General features: G+C 39.3%; 1 protein-coding gene across 4 annotated transcripts in view; it reads right to left on the minus strand.

Moving 5' to 3' along the window:
• Nucleotides 1-20,308, minus strand: part of atrx (ATRX chromatin remodeler) — a 193,945-nt gene that overhangs the window by 92,320 nt on the left and 81,317 nt on the right. For all 4 annotated transcript variants that reach the window (XM_059976858.1, XM_059976855.1, XM_059976859.1 and 1 more), the window contains 4 exons: nucleotides 19,935-20,079; nucleotides 9,112-9,221; nucleotides 6,987-7,133; nucleotides 3,841-4,018 (listed from right to left, as the gene is read on the minus strand). In XM_059976858.1, the coding sequence (XP_059832841.1) occupies nucleotides 3,841-4,018; nucleotides 6,987-7,133; nucleotides 9,112-9,221; nucleotides 19,935-20,079 (580 nt within the window). The remainder of the gene's footprint in view (nucleotides 1-3,840; nucleotides 4,019-6,986; nucleotides 7,134-9,111; nucleotides 9,222-19,934; nucleotides 20,080-20,308) is intronic.

Genomic DNA, 20,308 nt, shown 5'->3' on the forward strand with positions numbered 1-20,308 from the left:
CTCTGTAGACCCCAGGTTGGGAATTCCTAGACTAAATGAAATAGCAGTATCTGCAATTTTCGAAGTGATATGTTGAAAATTTAATTACATCAAAATGCATGTAATAACTTCCTTGCACATTTTAATCAAAACTTGTGAAAGACATACTGACATTTACATATTTTTCATTCAGAAGCATTTTATTCCTACCATTTCAAAGCACTTTATGATCAACGAAGTACTTTCTGAAGGATAATCACTACTGGAATGTAGGAGGAGCAACAGCAACCATCTTGCACACAAGATGCTTTAATAATAACAAGATAATCTGCTGTAGTATACTGACAGAAGGACAAACATAGGTATACTATGGTTACTTCCTCTGTTCTTTAAAAACAATGCTCCAAGATCTCATCAAGTAGGACCTCAGCTTAAAACCTTGTCTGAAAGAACAAGAAGAATGCAACAGATCCACTGTGCTCTGGGCCAACAGGCTACAGACAGACATACTATATTGATCCCGAGGGAAATTGGGTTTCATTACAGTCACACCGACCAAGAATAACGTAGAAATATAGCAATATAAAACCACAAATAATAATAAGTAAATTATCCCAAGTGGAAATAAGTCCAGGACCAGCCTAATGGCTCAGGGTGTCTGACACTCCGAGGGAGGAGTTGTAAAGTTTGATGGCCACAGGCAGGAATGGCTTCCTATGACGCTCCGTGTTGCATCTGGGTGGAATGAGCCTCTGGCTGAACGTACTACATGTTGGAACAAATATGGGAACTATTTAGCTTATCTGGATCAGGACTTGATTTGAGGGTGCTCCGAATGTAGAACAACCATTAAACTGCCTTTTAAGTTGCTTCAGACTGGACACCATCAAAAAGTTTCCTTGGAATTGAGTTCTGATGCTAACCATCCATCCACAAACAAGAGAAATCAAAACCAACATAAAAGCCAAAGAGAAGGTACAGAGCAAAAATTAGAGGGAAGCTTTTAAAAACCAACTAAAAACGTAATTGAGAAGGAAAAGATGGAATATGAAAGTAAGCTTGCCAATAACATTAAAGAGGATACCAAAAGTTGCTTCAGATACATAAAGTGTAAAAGAGGCAAGAGTGGTTATTGAACCACTGGAAGTCCCAGGGGTCAAGGGTTCTGAAGTGTGTGAAGTTACCATAACTAGAGAGAAGGTTCTTGGGAAATTGAAAGGTCCAAAGGTAGATAAAGTCATGTGGACCAGATGATATACACCCCAGAGTTCTGGAAGAGGTGGCTGAAGAGATCACGGAGGAATTAGTAATGATCTTTCAAGAATCACTAGTTTCTAGAATGTTTCTGGAAGACTGGAAAATTGCAAATGTCATTCCACTCTTCAAAAAGGGAGAGAAGCAGAAGAAAGGAAACTACAGGCCAGATAGTCTGACCTCAATGGTTGGGAAGATGTTGTTGATTATTAAGGATGAGTTCTCATAGTACTTGGAGACACATGATAAAATAAGCCATGGTCAGCATGGTTTCCTCAAGGGAAAATCTTGCCAGACAGATCTGTTGGAATTCTCTGAAGAAATAACAAGTAGGATAGACAATGAAGAATCAATTGATGATGTGTACTTGCATTTTCAGAAGGCCTTTGACAAGGTGCTATACAAGAGGCAGCTTAACAAGCTAAGAGCCAATGGTATTACAGGAAAGATTCTGGCATGGATATAGCAGTGGCTAATTGGCAAGAAGCAAAGAATGGGAATAAAGGGAGCCTTTTCTGGCTGGCTACTGGTGACTAGTGGTGTTCCACAGGGTTCTGTGTTGGGACAGATTCTTTTTACATTACATGTCAATGATTTGCAGGATGGAATTTATGGCTTTGTTGCCAGGTTTGTAGGTGGAGGGGCAGGTAGTTTTGAGGAAGTAGAGAGGATATAGAAGGACTCAGATTTGGAGAATGGGCAAAGAAATGGCAGATGAAATTGGTGTCGGGAAGTGTATGATCATGCACTTTGATAGAAGAAATGAAAGGGTTAACTATTTTCTAAATGGAGAGAAAATACAAAAATCTGAGGTACAAAGGGACCTGGGAGTCCTCGAGCAGGATTCTCTAAAGATTAATTCATAGGTTGAAGTATGTGGTGAGGAAGGCAAATGCAATATCAGCATTCATTTCAAGAGGACTAGAATATAAAAGCAAGGATGTAATTTTGAGACTTTAACCTCACTGAAACCCATTGAATGGTGAAAGGCTTTAATAGAGTGGATGTGGAGAGGATGTTTCCTATGATGGGAGAGTCTAAGACCAGAGGACACAGCCTCAGAATAGAGGGGTGTCCTTTTAGAATAGAGATGAGGAATTTCTTTAGCAAGAGAGTGGTGAATCTGTGGAGGCCAAGTCAATATTATATTTAAGGCAGAGATTGATAGATTCTTGATTGGTCAGGGAATGAATTGATATGGAAAGAAGGCAAGAGATTGGGACTGAGAGGAAAAATGATGGAGCAGACTCGACAGACCAAATGCCCTAATTCTGTTCCTATATCTTATGGTCTTATAGTCTGTCCAAGTACCAAAACTTGGGTATATAAAAAGTACTTCTGATCTAGCTGGAAGTTTAAAATTTAAGTAATTTGGAAAACAAAATTATATTTGCAGATAAAGTGACAAGTTACATATTCTTAAACAGAGTGAGGTAGGTCAGTTCTAGTTACAAGAAAATCAATGACGTTACTGGGTATCACATTTAAATTTTCCCAAATTAACAGCTAAAAGGATTATCCTCAAATTGATAAAATACGTTTGTAGAATGCTTGCTAAGACCAATTTCAATATTACATCTGGACTAAAACCCAAGTCTAGATGGTTATTAATAATAGCATTGAATCAGTAGACTTAGCTTTTGATTGGATTGATAGGGATTCTTCTCTCAACTTAGACAAACATTAAATAATACAAAGGTGTTTAAAAACAATCAACATAATAAAAGGACTAATCCAAAATTGATCTAGTGTGGGTCTCAATAAGCGTTTTTTAAAAATATATTAAACTCCTACAATTGTATTGGCAATTTAAAATTAACTGTTTACTGGACTTACCATTTTAAGTTGATAAAATAAACCATTTTAGCTTTTTAACTTGTGCTGACTTTCATTAACAGTCTCCTGGATCATAACAGTAATAGAACACCACATGTTCCTTTAAAACTACCTTACCATTCAGTAACTTCAGTTGATGGAAACTGTTTCAAGTCTATATTTCATCACAATCACCGTTTTTGTGTCTAAACATCTTCATAGTGAATGACCAAGCTTAAAGGATAGAAGGGTACCTTTTCTAGACAGCATAACAAGCAAATGCAGTTGTAAAGTCTTTGGGGTAGCTATGTACACAGATCATTAGAATTTCAAGTATAGACACAGACAATAAATATTAATAAAAGATCATTATATCTACAGACCGAAAAACCATTTATGATTTATTCTGCAGTTACACAGTTACGCCATACCTTCAGCACGGAGCACATTCTTGGGCATTACATCTTAAGGACATAGATGACTTAATGACAGTAAGCTAAAAATTGCAACTAGATAAGACACATAGTATTTACTTTAACAAATAGCAGCTGATAAAAAGTTAATTACTTATAAATATGAGACTGGGAGATTGTTAACCAATAATATTCAGGAATATTGTGAAAAATTATATGTTGTTAAGCCAGCCACGATCTAAATGAAGAGCGGACCAGGCTCCAGCATTAAATAGCTTAATCCACATCTTATGTTGCTGTGCTAAATGGATAACATAGCCAGAACATTACAAGGCTATCAAAACTTGTCTGAAGAGCAATAAACCAAACTAAAACTCACCAGGGTTTACTAAAGTCTTCTGGAACATTTCTTTCATCTTCCTGCTTTTTACATTTCTGCCTTGTGCAAGATTTCGATACATTTCATAACCTAGAATCATTATACCTCCATCCTCCACCCATCTTTCAAGAAGGTAGGCTCTCTCCTGAGGACGCTTAACTGTCGCTAATTCATTAACCTTAAAGACAGAAGATAAAACTACTGTATATTGCTGAATCCATCAAAATCCTGAAGTTTCAAGATTTAAAACATTCAAGGATGAATAAATACTCAAGCATTTTGTAATAAATACATATTAAAAGACAGCTTTAAATAAAATCAAAACTATATAATACAAACACAGATTTTTGATTGTGCAGCAACAGTACAGAATGGCAAATTATCTTGATAATTGTGTTGAATGCAAGTGCAAATTACCAGGTTTTCAAAAGACTGTGCTAATATTATTAAAGATTTGTGCTAATATTATTCCTTGTGACTAGACATGCTGTTTGTGAATATGTACTGTGATTTATATCTTGGCCCCAAAAGAACACTGTTTTGTTTAGCTGTATACATGTGTATGGTCGAATGACAATTAAACTTGTACTTGAAAAGAAATTACTTTTCCTATTATGCAAGACAGCAGGAACTACATCTTTTCTGTTGAACAGCAGACCTAATGATTTACCACAATAAACCAATAGTTCATGGCATTTGCTATGTAGTAATATTCAAGTTTGCACATTCTTTAGTCAGATCACATGTTCCTAATGGCGTAATCTTACCCATTAAAAGTTTTAAATACACACTTATTTATTACTAGGGAAATGCACGGGAAGCACAGATTCCATGGAGTGTCATACACACATGAACAAGCCCTCCACATTCATGTGAGCCATCAACCATTATCTAAACTAATCCTATTTCCCAGCACTCATGACTTGCATGCCAAAGCAGTTCAAGTGAACCTCTGAACACTTCCTAAATGCTGTGAGAACATTTGACTCTGCCATGTGCTGCAGGCAGTGTGTTCAGAATTGTAATGAAAAAACTCCAGCACACCATAACATAAACTCTTTTGGTAAGGGGTAAAGTAGCTTATTATGTATACTATCTGTACCCATGATAATCCTGAACACCTCAATCAGTTCACCTCTCAGCTTTCTGTGCTCAAAAGTAAACAAATCCAGCTTATTCAGTCCACCACCCTGGCTGAAATGCATCATTTTAAACAATATCCTGATGAATCTCCACTGCTCCACTGCCAATGTCATCATATCTTTAATACAATGTGGTGGATAGAGTTGTATACCACCAGCTCTAGCTCACTAATAATGTCTAATTCTCTGCTCTCATTAACCTTCTTATCTCTTTGTGCTGTTGCCTTCAGGGAGCCTCAAATATGTACAAGGTCCCTCCACTAAATCTTCTAAAGCTCTAATTTGTGATTGTAGTACCAAACAAAACATAAGATTACAATAATTTTTGTAAGCACTGTGGTAAAACCAATGGATCAAGTAAGCAATGGTTCATAGTAAGTACTGATTACATACATAATGATGATTTGATCTGTATTACCTAATGTAATCTAAAACACAAATAGATATTTATTTATTTAATAAAAATGAGGGTTATCTAACAAACAGCCTGTCTATTATCAACACGTCCTTGTTACATTCCTCATCCTCTGAAATATCCAGATGTTAAAGCTTTTTGAATTACAATGATTAAAAAAATTGATTTGAGTTAAAAATTTACTTGAACAATAACAATGATAATAAATCTCCAAAGCTTTACATTGTATCAAAATATGTCATCCAAGAGCAATCAAAAAGGTAACTCAATGCTTTTCAAAATAATATATTATTTCCAAGACAATAACACTATTTTAAGCAAACTGTAAAACATTCATTTTGTTAGAGAGAATGCTTTCACTATTAGGAGAATCCATAAATACACATTTTTTATAAAACTAATAGTGACATTAAATAAAAATTCTTCCCTCAGTAGTTAAAACATGGATTTGCTGGAAGAGGAAGAGGAAATAAACAGCATAAAAAGTAATTTATTGAAAACAGATAAAGATGGGGAATGCCTGATCATACAGTGGATGTAATGAGAACGAACTAACATGAAGGACAAGCACAATATAAACCATTCAGGTCAGAAGGCCTGTTTCTATCCTGTATATTCTATGCAGAAGACGTCCATTCATTAATTTAAATGAACAGTTTAAAAATAACATTATATCCAAATTTTGCCTTTCCCACCCTTGTTATCTCCCACCATTGTCTCCTACCCCCTTTTCTTTCTTCATGGCCTCCTGTCCAACCAACCAACTTTCCAGCTCTTTACTTCTTCCCTCCCCCTTCAGGCTTCACCTAGTGTTTCCCTCTGCCCTTCCCCACCTTTAAATCTACTCCTCAGCATTTTTTCTCCAGTCCTGCTGAAGGGTCTGAGCCTGAAATGCTAACTGTACTTATTTTTTTCCCCATAGATGCTGCCTGGCCTGCAGAGTTCCTCCAGCGTTTTGTGTGTGTTGCTTGGATTTCCAGCATCTGCAGATTTTCTCTTGTGATTATATCCAACTATACCAGTCATCCAATACACAACCAACTCAATTTCATAGGGTAAAATAGTTACCGAAGACTTATTTTTCCAAATGTAAAAACTGACCAAACTAAGATGTCTACTTGCATGAAAGCTGAAACCTATGCAGACCAGCTGGGAGTGGCAGAGAGTGCCTGCAGCAGGGCAGGGAGAGTTTGAACCTGATGCTAAACCACACATGATGAGAAGATGGGCAGATTAAACAAACAGGTGTGATTCATCTGGTGATGTTGGAAAGAGAATTGAAAACCAGAAACTAATGCAGACAACATTTCGTTGAGAAATTCCCCAGAAATTCAAACTATTCATATTGGTAATTTACATCAGAAGCCCTCTGCAATATTTTAAAAAGAATTTCAATTTTTAGATCAAAGTTTTATCATTCTAGCAGTTTCAAAATGTGATCTCATTTGCATTCAAACTTCTGTTAGTTGATCATTAGAAAGATGATCAAGTTAATACAAAAAAGAAAAACTACATTTTAATCCCCTGCAATAAAAAGTCAATAAAACATTAAAGAAATGAAACTCAAAAGCTAAAAATTTATAAAATACCTCCAAGCATTCATCATCATCCAGTCCTTCCTGCCATTTTGAAAATTCATTGATCCAATTCAACACAGTATTAAGTGGGCAAACGATTAAAGCAGTTCTGAATTCAAGTTTCTCAGCTAACAGCACAGTATGCAAAAAGGTCACAACCTGTAAGCAACATACACAAAAAAACTGTTATAGAAGATCAATTTAAATCATTACAATTTTATCCATTTTCTCTTTCATGTTTTTACTCAATGTGCAAAAGCAGGATATACAATCAAAGGTTCATATTGAATGCTACTCAAGACAAAATACAAGAAATACAGCTAAAACTAGTAAAGAGGATGAATTAAGATATATTGAAATAAAACTCATAATAATGAATTAATTGGAAGTGCTGACAAATTGTGGAGATATATTTTTCTGAGCTTAGCTTGCTCTCCTCTAGAGGGAAATAGATATAATGTAGAAAATTGCCTTAATATAAATTTTGAGTTTAAAAAAAAATCACTGGATACCTTGCTGAAACAACAATATAAAACCACAAATGAAAAAATAAAACCAAAGCCTAAATTAGTTTTAAGAGCAGCAGTTTAATGTTTAATTTAGTGGTGTACATTTGAATTTAATGCAGGATCTAAAATGCTCTATCTGAATGTAACATCATGCATTCAATTTTATGAATGTGCAGCATTAAAAACATATTTTGGTTAGAAAGAACAGATTGACACTACAAAGCAATCTCATACTCATGACTCTGCTTTGGACACTTTTAACTTGTTTTTAGCTGACATGTGAAAGTTGGGTTTTATTATTTATTGTTATGTTTATTATTTAGTGTTGCGTTTGTTATGTTATGATTGCACTGCTGCTGGGAAACGCTGTCTCATTCTGCCCTGCAGAGCTGATGTATGGTTAGAATGACAACAAAACAGTATTTCACAACTAAATGCCGCCTGATGCTGAGTAACAATAGTTGGCAAGAAGCAGTGCAATATTTTAGGATAATTGTATAAGAAGTGGATGTTGACACTGATTTAAATGTAGATCAGGTTACAGTAAAGATAGTCAAAGCCAGTAAAAATATTTTTTTTTATCTGTAAACAGTAACTGAACTTTTGAACTTTAAACCTATATATGAAATTAATCTCTGTGAGCATTTTCACTATTGCTCACTACCCGTTTTCATATTAAAAGTTTTTCTTATTCACAATAAACAATTGGTTCTATATAATCAACTGCTCTGTTCTCTTTCACCTGTTGCTTCAATGCAACATTTTTCAGTATTAAGCTGATGATTGTTCTGAATAAATTTGGCTGATTGAGTTTATATTTTTAGGGTGCCAAATCATTAATGGAGTCTTCCAGCTCCTGCCTCATCTCTACTATATTCTGCCAAACTAGTATTGAAAACTGTGTGCAGCACTTTAAGCTGCTAGATATTTAAATTCACAACAAATATGAAATCAATTGCTATAAATTTTGCAATTCAGGGAAAAAATAGATCTTTTTTGTTGTCGTCCTTAACTGCTTCCCCTTGAGAACTACACCAGGAAACACAGCCAAAGATTTACTGTCAAGTGGGATTTGAAGCGCATGGAAATCATCCACATTTGTACACGTCAATGCAAGAACAAAAGCCAAAATAAAGTAAAACCACAAAAAAATAGAATATACTGGATATGTTCAGTCTTGACTGCATGTACAGAGATGAACAGAATTAATTTAATTCAATCCAATCAGAAAGCAGACTGATCCAAACCTTTTCTGTTTACATTTTCAAATCTGATATCAAGCAATTACATAGTGATATCAACACTAGAATGACTGAATGCACATCTGTTTCAGTGTATATTTACAACATTCAAAAATGCTATGCATTAAAGTAGCTTAATTTGGCTGCAAGATGGTGTTCATCTGTCAACGCTTAAAGGCTTTTTTGTGAAAGCCAGATTCTAAGAACTTCAAGATACCTTGGACCTGTAGTCTAATAGTAAATCTGGATTTTATTTGTAATGTCATTGTTATAAATCTCATGTTTTCAAATTCTTGTGAAAGCAAATAACTATAAAAAGCTAAAATCTGGCAAACTACCAAATGGCCTCCTTAGTTTAAGTTTCATTATTTCAGACTCTACACTTACCTGCAATGTCTTTCCAAGTCCCATGCAATGTGCCAATATGCACCCTGAGCCTGGCTCTTTTAAGGCCTTGCTCACTGACTCACAGCAACAGTCCCACATAAACTGTACACCTGTATAAACAAACATGCATTTTTAATCAAAATAAAAACTATACAATCAAGAAATCTATATTTCTACAACATAACCTACATTACAGGAAGGTTATACTTCAGATAAAATGTATTTTAATGTACATATACAGATTTCTTAAATTTTTTGCACAAGTTTGTGCATGATCCATGTATAAAAAATGGCTTCCATCTTTTTTGCAATACAACAATCTGCCATTTTCAAATTAAGCTTCTCCTTTGACTATACATTCCAGTAATATCAAGATTGTGGATCACAAATCACAGCTCAAAAGATTTATAGCTACAAGCTTTTTGGTTCTCTTGCACAGCAAGTTTGGAAGCTACTCCTGAGTATATTTAAGATGGAGGTTGATAGGTTCTTGATTAATCAGGGCGGCAAAGGTTACAGGGAGAAGGCAAGAGAATGGGATTGAGAGGGAGGATGAATCAGCTATGGTGGAGTGACAGAGCAGATTCAATGACCCAAATGGCCTAATTATGCTCTCATATATATTGGACTCATATATTCAGCTACATGACCTCAGGGTGAAGGATCAATTAATTCTACGTTCTAATCTTGGCATATATCCATATAGCAGATGCTTTAAAGTAGGACCATGTCATCAGACCTTTGCATTTAGGCTACATCTAGCCACTGTGTTGTATACATGTGGACCATGTGCCACTTTCTAAAGAATATTTCTACACAATACATTGCAGGTATGCAATACATATAACAGGTATGCATGTCATGAGAATTAAGTACTTGGTAGAATTTTTGGAGGCAAACAGGAGATAGATCAGTTGGTTGAGCAGAGTCAGAACAACAACCTTGCATTTAATGTCAGTACTAAGGAATTGATAGTGGACTTCAAGAAGGGGAAGATGAGAGAAAACATAACTGTCCTCATTAAGGGATCAGCAGTGGAAAGGGTGAGCAGCTTTAAGTTCCTGGGTTTCAACATATTAATGCAATTAAAAAGAAAGGATGTCAGCAGTTGTTTCATCATAAGACTAAATCTCCTTAAAGTCTCTGTAAAGTTCTACAGATATACTGTGGAAAGCATTTGGTTCTGGGGGCATCAATATACAGGATTGGAAAAAGTTGCAGAGGGTTGCAAATTCAGTCAACTCCATCATGGGCACTAATTTCCCCTCCTTCAAGGGCATTTTCAATAGTAAATGCTTCATCTGTCATTAATTCTGCTCAGCTTCCATGACATGCTCTCTTCTCACTATTACAATCAGGGAGGTGATACAGGAACCTGTAGGCACTCACTGTTTTAAGAACAGCTCCTTTCCCTCTGCCATCAGATTTCTGAATGGGCCATTACCACTTACCTCACTTTTTACACTACCTTTTTTAATATATTTGTTACTGTAACTTATAGTAACCTCTATGTATTGCACTATATTGCTACAACAAATTTCACAGCACGTGTCAGTGATAATAAAACCAATTCTGAATACACTTTGCAAAGCTTAGAAAATGTTGATTTATTGCTGCATTAACTTTTCACTGTTGCAACAGATGGAGCACTTATAACATTGAAAGAATAAATACCTTTTTGGACTACTGAAATATGATACCAAATTTCCAGAATCTTTCTCTGTTCATTGTATTATCTTTTATGAAGACATTGCAACTGGACAGTTAAAATATATAAAAGTGTTATAGGGACAGTCCTGAAAGTGTAATTTCCATTCATCCAAATGTTCATTAACCATTCTAAAAATTAACTGAATAGCTGATTCAATGCTGCTGTGCACTGAACTGCAAGGTGGTTATTAGTCGTACATTTGTATATATGCCTGCAGAACTGCTGGAGTCTATTACTGCTATCCTTAAAGGGCAAGTCCTACCAATGACTTGGTGAGCAATGGATCTTATGCTTTTCAACAATATTACAAGGCATGTATAAAATCTCAGCTTATCACTCCCAGGGAAGATTATATTGCAAAGGCATCTTTCAGCTCTTGAAAAAAGTTAAAGATTCTATGACGAAACTATGTGTCAGAACATTTTTTCCCATCTCAAGGGTAGGGCAAACATACAAACAGAACTTTATGTAATTGTTTGTACACATGAGGAATTCCATGGGTGGTTACTAGGATTATTTGATAAGTTTCAGGCTTGTTATGATGACCAATACATCTGTAACAGTTACTTGAAAACAAACCAAAACTGCTGAGAGACTAAGCCAGATAATCAACACAGTATGTCTCGCTTCCAAATAACAAATTTTCAAATCAAGAAAAGCAAGTTTGATCCTTTATCACGAAACCATGATGAATGACCTTGTAGTGGTGATAAACTAACCCAACTAAATTAGCAATATGACAGTATAATTAGCAGATCTGGTTCATGAGCACCAGGGTGTAGCAAAGTAGTCAATAGACATTTAGTGTCTTTCTTTTCACAAGGTGAAATTTTTGCAATAAAAATATATAAAAGTCTAGTCTGCCTTGTAGTTGTAAATTTCATTTGTACTGTAAGCTAGATGTGGCCATGCCTGACATTCTGAAATTTTCCATTACAAAAATGTAGTAAGTAACAAAGATAAATGGATTCCACACACTTCCTGCTTCTTTCTTTATCCACACATAATTAACTCCTGTTCAGCTAAATATACAGTGTCAACAAACTTCAACTTTCACAACTTTCCTGCATGTATTAACGCCATTGAAGGGCTGTGTGATTAAAAATAGAAAATACTCTGTAGGTCCAGGAAATAGAAGCTTGCAGGGAGGATGGGGAAGAAGCAAGACTGGGGTGATCAAAGGAATGAAATGTCCTAACAAGGAAGTGAGTAGCAACAGTTAGTGAGAACATAGACAAAACAATGTTGTGGTTATAAAATGCAGAGCAGGAAGGCATATGCCTAGGTCCTCCACATGCTCCACATGAGCATGTCCTCCACACCCAGAGTGGGGAAAAAATATAAACAGGCTGAACCAGTATCAGAAATGGGTGATCAGAAATCTAAAATCTCAGTTACTTAATTCCTCTGAATCAATTGTCCTCCTTTATGTTCTCTAAGATTGATTGATTGATTGATTGATTGATTGAGATATGGCACAGAACAGGCCCATCCAGCCCTTCGAGTTGCAATGCACAGCAGCCCCTGGTCTAACCTAATCATGCAGCAATTTACAACGACCAATTAACCTACCAACCAGTGCTTCTTTGGACTGTGGGAGGAAACTGGAGCACTCGGATGAAACCCAGGCAGTCACGGGGAAAACATACAAACTCCTTACAGAGAGCAGCAGGATACCCAAAGGCTTTCTTTTAAATCTCTATGGGCTCTAGAAAATCACTGTCTCAAATGAAATCACTATAATGTCTTTCCCCTTGGGAACAGAGATGAAAAGTATTCACTTTAAGATATTAAGTATTCACTTTATCATCCTGCCCTCTGGCTCAACGTGCAGGCTGCTTGTCTGGTCTGTAACAAGCTGCACTTCTTCCCTAGTTATCCTTTACTTTTAATATATGTAACACCCTGGGTCGCCTCAGGCTCGCTCAGCTCGTTCTTGTCTAGGGGGAGCAGCCTTCGGCCCCGCCAAACCGGGTAATCAGCTGGTGTGGATGCTGTGTGATGTCCCCGCCTCGCCCACAAAGACAGTACACCATATGCGATTAAATGAGTACAATTTATAAAGGTTACTATAACTAAGTGATTAATAACGATACAGTATATATGAAGAGAAAATTAAAGAAAAGGCGCCAAACTTATCAAAGTCCAAACCACTTCGTGCACAACCTTTGGAGCTCAATTTCTGAAGTCTTCTGGCCACCATTCGATCCCCTCCAAACTCCTCGACTCTCCAAACAGCTCAGGACCCTCCGAACTCCTCGACTCTCCAAACAGCTCAGGACCCTCCGAGTGGTCAACCAAGCACATCTAGCTTCATCCCCCCCCCCCTCGGAGAATCTCCCGGCCTCGGACCCCCCTTTGGGGTCCGATCCTCGCCCAGCTTAGAGCATTGCGTCCTCTCTCTCGACCCCCTCGCGCCGATCTGCCCAAAAGCCCGTCAACAAAAGCTTACAGACTCAGAAGAAAGAACATTAATCCCCATTTGGTTTACAAAGGAATACCATTCTCGTTATCAGTAAATTAGCATTCCTGCTAGTTAACAAAAAGAAACCCTTTCCCAACAGTAACAAAGAAAAAAGAAACCCCCTTTACACTCTCCCTCCACCAAATAAAAGTCATGTCCTCATGACTACTAAATAACTCGCCACCTTTCCTGCCAACACACCGTAACCCAAGCACAAACAGTGACATCTCCTCCCCACACAGTAACCCTCACGCCCTGTTCCTCAGGCGCTACTTAGGCCAACTATCTAGGAGTTCCCTAACCCTTCTGAGGCCTCCGTACCCCCTCACCTAAACCCTTCAGGCTTGGACACAACTGGGAATACCTTGGGCCCACTACCAACTCCTCTCTCAACCTCTCACTCAAGCCCCACACTGCACACAGCTAACCCTCCCCGCTACACCTGACTCAATGGGAGAAGGGCCAAAGGTCTCTTCCTCAATCGAGGGAAAGTCAGCAAAAGGCAGCATGTACCACACATCCAGCACATCATCCATCGAATCTGTATTCTTCCTCATTCCTGTGATCGGTAGCTGCTGTTTGATCTTCTCCAAACTGAAACACATGGCCTGCACTGCTCCCGCAGTCTCTTCAGCCTCCTGTTCAGTATTCACTGCACTTCTCTCCAGCTTTTTCTTCCTCATGACTTCTTCCAGATCAACTTTCAGATTTTGCACTTCATTTGAACTGTCGACAGTCATCTTCAGGTTCCCTTCAAGCTTCTGCTTCTCTCTTCTGAGATTCGTCTGTAATTTCTTCACCTCCGCAAACTCCCCTCTCCGGGTTCTCAGTTTGCTATTACCCTCAGTCAGACAACTTTCTTCATTCTCTCCAACTTGTAAGTCTGAATGGTTCCAGATCACTTTCTCTAGTCTCTCCGTCTTCATTTCAAACTTGATTCCGTAGAGACAGTAACTCACGAGCTGCGACCTTCGCCAGCCCTGGCACGTGTCCCGAAAACACTTTAACTCGGTAGTTCTCAGCTGCTCCTGCAACGACCTCACTTCATATTCTCCTGAGGCAAATCCAAACACCAAGAGATCATCCACACACACCAAAACTCCAAACGCCTCCACATCCCCTATCGTCTTCCACCTGCCCCGCAGGAAGGTTGCAAGGGCTCCAGATATGCCCTGTGGCATCTTTTCGGACCCGAAGACTCCTAGGGAATTTATAACGGCCGTCTTCTCCTTGTCGGCCCCACTCATCGGGATCTGGCAACATCCACTCCTCAGATCCAGCACCTTAAACCATTTCGCACCACTCATACAGGCCATCGCCTCTCCGGCCCTCAGGGCCATATTCTGGTCACTGACAGTGCGCCTCTTCAACGCAATATAATCCACACACACGCTGCCTACGTCTTCCACGGCTTCAGGGGCCAGTCGCCGCAACCTCTCTCTCTCCGAGGTGTCTTCAGCAGTCAACTCCGCTCCCTCGTGGTAGTTCGCAGCGTCCACTAAGAGGGTCTCACCCTCAGCTACGTCCCCCAGGCCGTACCACCACTGGCTCTTGTTTGAATTCGGAATCAGCCCAATGCTGCTACACACGTCCACACAAGCAGCTCGAAACTCTGGGTGCATCGACAATGCCTCCAAACAACGCTCACCCGCCTCCTCCGGGCAGGCCCCCAAGCACACCAGCAGGATATTGGTTCTCTCTAGAACAGAAACGCTGCCCGTCTCAACAGGGTCCGGACACATCAGCATTAACGATTCATGAACCTCAGTCTCCTCCACATTTGCCTCTAAGAACTCCATTTTCACTGACCAACTACCGTCGTCTGGATAATCACCGGCACTGGTACCCCGAATCTCCAGTGTCCTCAATGTCGTCAAGGGTAAATGTTTCCAATAACGGTTATGAAACAAACTGTACAGCAACTTAACCGGCGCCCTGGTGCCGAGGATGGCTTTAACTTGACTTCCATCCATCCATCCGTAACAACACCTGTGCGTGTGGCCCCTCTAAACCTTCAGGAATAGGGTCTGCTCCTTTCGGGAGTTCCTTGGTACATTGCTGGGAACGTGCTCCCCCAGAGACCCCAAGCCATTCCCCCACTGGGCCTCCTCTCAGTTTCCCGACACCTCTCGAATCAACGGAACAACTGATCCCCTTGACAGATCCCCTTGGCACCTCAAGCAATTTATCTGCCCCCCTAGGCAAAAAGGGATACCCTAAAAACTTCCCACCAATCTCCTGCCACAGATATAATAAGCCCCCCAGCTGCGGCATTTGACTTCCAGTCGAACCACACGCATTTTCCCACACTTTCCCAGAACTGGCAGCGGTCACTTCGAGGTAATTGCGCCTGACAGTTCTAACAAAGTCACCAGCCCGCCTACTCAAACTTTCAACCCGTCCCTGTCGCTTTCCCTCAGCCAAGCACTGCCACTCACCCAACAACTGAGAGGTCCGCTCCTCCCACGCCTCCGCCCCTTTAGGGCTGGACATTATTCCAACAACCGGGCGGAGCTCACCACTGCTGAAACATCCCAACCTGTCACTCCTCAATCTCCAAACAGTACGGACAACCCATGGTCCCACCACCATTTCGTCAGCACTAGTCGGAACTCGAACAACGACAATTGCTACCAACAGCAGCCACCCCACCCAACACACACAGCGATAACCAGCAATCGCACACCCACAAAGGCACACCAGCTCTTCGCCGCAGACACAATTTAAATAGGGTGATCACACAGCCTCCACAGAAATCAACCCCGGACGAGCACCCCACAATGTAACACCCTGGGTCGTCTCAGGCTCGCTCAGCTCGTTCTTGTCTAGGGGGAGCAGCCTTCGGCCCCGCCAAACCGGGTAATCAGCTGGTGTGGATGCTGTGTGATGTCCCCGCCTCGCCCACAAACAGACAGTACACCATATGCGATTAAATGAGTACAATTTATAAAGGTTACTATAACTAAGTGATTAATAACGATACAGTATATATGAAGAGAAAATTAAAGAAAAGGCGCCAAACTTATCAAAGTCCAAACCACTTCGTGCACAACCTTTGGAGCTCAATTTCTGAAGTCTTCTGGCCACCATTCAATCCCCTCCGAACTCCTCGACTCTCCAAACAGCTCAGGACCCTCCGAACTCCTCGACTCTCCAAACAGCTCAGGACCCTCCGAGTGGTCAACCAAGCACATCTAGCTTCATCCCCCCCCCCCCTCCTCGGAGAATCTCCCGGCCTCGGACCCCCCTTTGGGGTCCGATCCTCGCCCAGCTTAGAGCATTGCGTCCTCTTTCTCGACCCCCTCGCGCCGATCTGCCCAAAAGCCCGTCAACAAAAGCTTACAGACTCAGAAGAAAGAACATTAATCCCCATTTGGTTTACAAAGGAATACCATTCTCGTTATCAGTAAATTAGCATTCCTGCTAGTTAACAAAAAGAAACCCTTTCCCAACAGTAACAAAGAAAAAAGAAGAAACCCCCTTTACATATATATATGAAATGCCATGGAATTGTCTTTAATCAAATGTGCCAGAGGTATTTTGAGATACTTTGACCTTCCATTTTCTTTTTTTAAAGCATCATCTTACAGTGAATACTTCTGAAGGATTGCCATACTTTTAGTATTATGTCAACTATAATACTTTAGAAAATACCATGAAGTGCATAACAACTTCACAGAAACCTTAAAACAGGAAGGAACCACACTCACAATTATAAAGTCTCTCAAAGAGATGGCAAGAGCAATATTGGAGAACCTAAGGTACCCAGTTGCAAGAGTAAATGTACATCATAACTGCTTTTACAATGAGTGTCATATTTTAACTCAATCCATGCTTTTTGGCTCTCAGCTAGCATACCAAACGTACAGTTGTAGTGCCCAGCACACACGTGCAAAATGGTCTGAACAGGTAGCCCTTTCTCAAGATGGTTGTAAAAGTTTCACACACCCCTTAAAGACTCAGAATCATTAAGTAGACGCCAACTGTAGCATGTCATGCATAGCTCAAATTTTTATTGCAACATCTGTATCTGAGTGCCCCACCCCACCTGCATAAGCACAATGATCGAGATACATTGCATCTGCTCTTCTCACCTAGACGATGCCATGAGAGTCTCAAGACCAAGAAAATTATTGACCATACACAGCTAACCAAGCGGAAACACAGAGACAAATATTAGAATCGGATTACTTTTACACACAAATAATTAAATCTATTTACCACTTCAAACAGTATTGCAATGCTACTATGCAGGAAGTAAATTCAGAATAGCTGACAGGTCAAAGGTAGTTTTAAACATTCTATCATGGAAGGAAGATGAAGGCTTTGCTCGCCAGAATTAATTTCAGATGAGTCAACTTACCTTCAACAGAACTACTCCCCAAAATGAATTTTGTTCCTTAGCTTTCCATTTCTGATGCCCCTTGTCCTCTGTATCTTAATTTGTATGTCAAACTATATTGTGCGGAGCAACTTTTCCTTACATATGCAGATAATCAGTGAAGGAAGGTCTGTTAAAATGAACTACAGTAAAACACTGAAAATCCTCCTTCCAGAAAGCATGATAGTTTGACCTCAAGCATTCCAGGGCCTGTTCCCATGCTCCCTTGTAACAAACTAGGGTCTCATTCCCACATTTAGAATTATAAAGATAGAACAATACAGCATGGATATAGGATCCTTGGCCCAAATATACCAGGGCAGTCTTGACCCTTCCAGCTAGTCTCAATTTCCTGCATTTGGTCCAATTCCCTTGAAGCCCTGTTCCTCCACGTGCTTATCCAAGTGTTTCTGAAATGATACTCCTGGTCCTACCCTAAGCAATACCTCTGGCAGATCATCTCATATATTCATCCCCCTATGAGTTGGAGAAAGTTACCTCCTCAGGTCACTTTTAAACCTTTCCCCTCTCACCCTATACCCTAATTTTGGATTCCCTACCCCGGGGAAAAGACAACATCCACTTTATTTATGCCTCTCAATTTTAAACACTTCTGTAAGGTCACTTTTCATTCTTCTACATTTCAAAAGATAAAGACCTAGCCTAGCCAGCAATCTACCTATGATTCAGGCTCTATAGTCCTGGCAAGCCCCTCAAATTTTTTTCCTGCAGTTTTAAAGTTTTTGTTTTAAACTTTCCATTTCTTTTAAACTCACCTGGTTTACTGGAAAAATTAATTATTCTGCTGTGTAATGCCTTAAATTCAGAAATAATTCTCATCCTGAAAATCAGCACCAAAATCCCTAGAATTATTAGAGTTTTACTGCACTACTACTGTACCCAGTGGTGAACACCACTGCATCTCAGGAGCCAACTACAGCTACACTTTCTTTGTTCCATTTTAAGGTGTTTGCAAAGAAGTATAAAATACACTCTGAACATCCAATTCTGGAAAAGCAAACTGTTAAAAGAATAATACCATTACTCATTTCCTCTAGGTATTCGCATTATTTGGCCTGAAACTTCCTGCAAAGTAATTCATAATACACTTTTCTATTCATGTACGCACAGGAATATTGTGGATGGCTCTCATCTTATCTATCTATGGTGTTCAGTTAAATCTCATTCATCAGTATTCTGTCAGAACAGTTGCTGCTTAATCTTCAACATTTCCCAAAAATATAAGAAAAGATTTTATTCGAACTTCGCGGCCTCACTTTAAAGCCTCCCTGATCCCACCCTCCCCACGCGCGGATGCTGTAGGGGGCATGTATTCACAGTCCCGCGTGGGCTTTTCCCTTTGTTGGTGAAGCAGACCTGGCGCCTTTGTGCCGGCGCACTGGCTATTTGTGAGCTGGTTCGAGTGCGCTAGGAAGTGGGTTGCCACAACACCAAATTTTTGCACACAGGAATAAATTTTGGACTAATATTACTTTAACATTGCAAGAAAAAGCTTGTGAACTCTTTCCATTATCTGGTTCTGCATTACTCATAAAATGTGGTCTGATCTTCATTTAAGTCACAATAATAGACAAACACAATCTGCCTAAACTAATAACATACAATCACACTCTTCATGTCTTTATTAAACACAATGTTTAATCATTCACAGTCCAGACTAGACAAAGTATGTGAACCCTTGTTCAGTGCTTTTCTTATAGTGGACACGAGGCCAGAGACTTTAGTAAGTTTTAGAGATTTTTGCAGGTCCATTGCTGTTACCCAAGGGTTTTTTTTCACACTTCCTTCAGTATTCCATTATGCTCTTGGTGTGATCTTTGCAGGATGCCCACTCCTATAGAGAGTAGCAACAGTACTGAATTTCCACCATTTGTAGACAATTTCTGTTACAGTGGACTGATGGTCTTAAGAAATTCTTCTGTATCATGACTGATCCTCATATTCATTTCCTCCCACAAAATCACAATTTCCTCCATTTCCTTTATTTCACAAAACCTATCAAATTTAGTCTTGACTATAGTCAATAACTGAATCCCCACAACATGGAAAGCCAAAGATTTGCAGGCTTGTTTATAATTCTCACAGAAAATGCCCAGTGATAGGGGAAGAAGTTACAGTGTACCCTAGGAAGCAAGAATAGATGGACTAGTCTTTGTCAACTGAAACATTAGCTTAACAAGATCAGATGTTAGATCAACATATAAAACATTCCCAAACAACTATCATTGACAAATAAATAAACTCACCGTCCACTTGATGGGGTTTCAGTTTTCGCACCAAATTTCTATGGACTTGGACAAGGCATTCTTTTGTCTCCTTATCTTCATCAAGGATCAGTTTAGTGGTTATTGGACACTGTATAGGCGATGCACCTTCCAATACTTCTACCTGCTGTGAATTTTAAAATTTGGAGAATATTTTTAATTTATACAATGTGCATTAATAATAAATTTGGCAATTCTCATCAACTGAATGTTTCACAAACTGTGTCAGGTAAAGCCATTAAACAAGCAATTTACTGTAGCTATATTTTACAGCAGTTTGCATCAATGAAGTGACCATTGCATAACCAGCAAGCTAGGAAATAAATTTCAGGCAGAAGTAAATGAAAGATAAGATC

This window comes from Hypanus sabinus, chromosome 8, assembly GCF_030144855.1.
Source record: "Hypanus sabinus isolate sHypSab1 chromosome 8, sHypSab1.hap1, whole genome shotgun sequence".
NCBI lineage: Eukaryota > Metazoa > Chordata > Chondrichthyes > Myliobatiformes > Dasyatidae > Hypanus > Hypanus sabinus.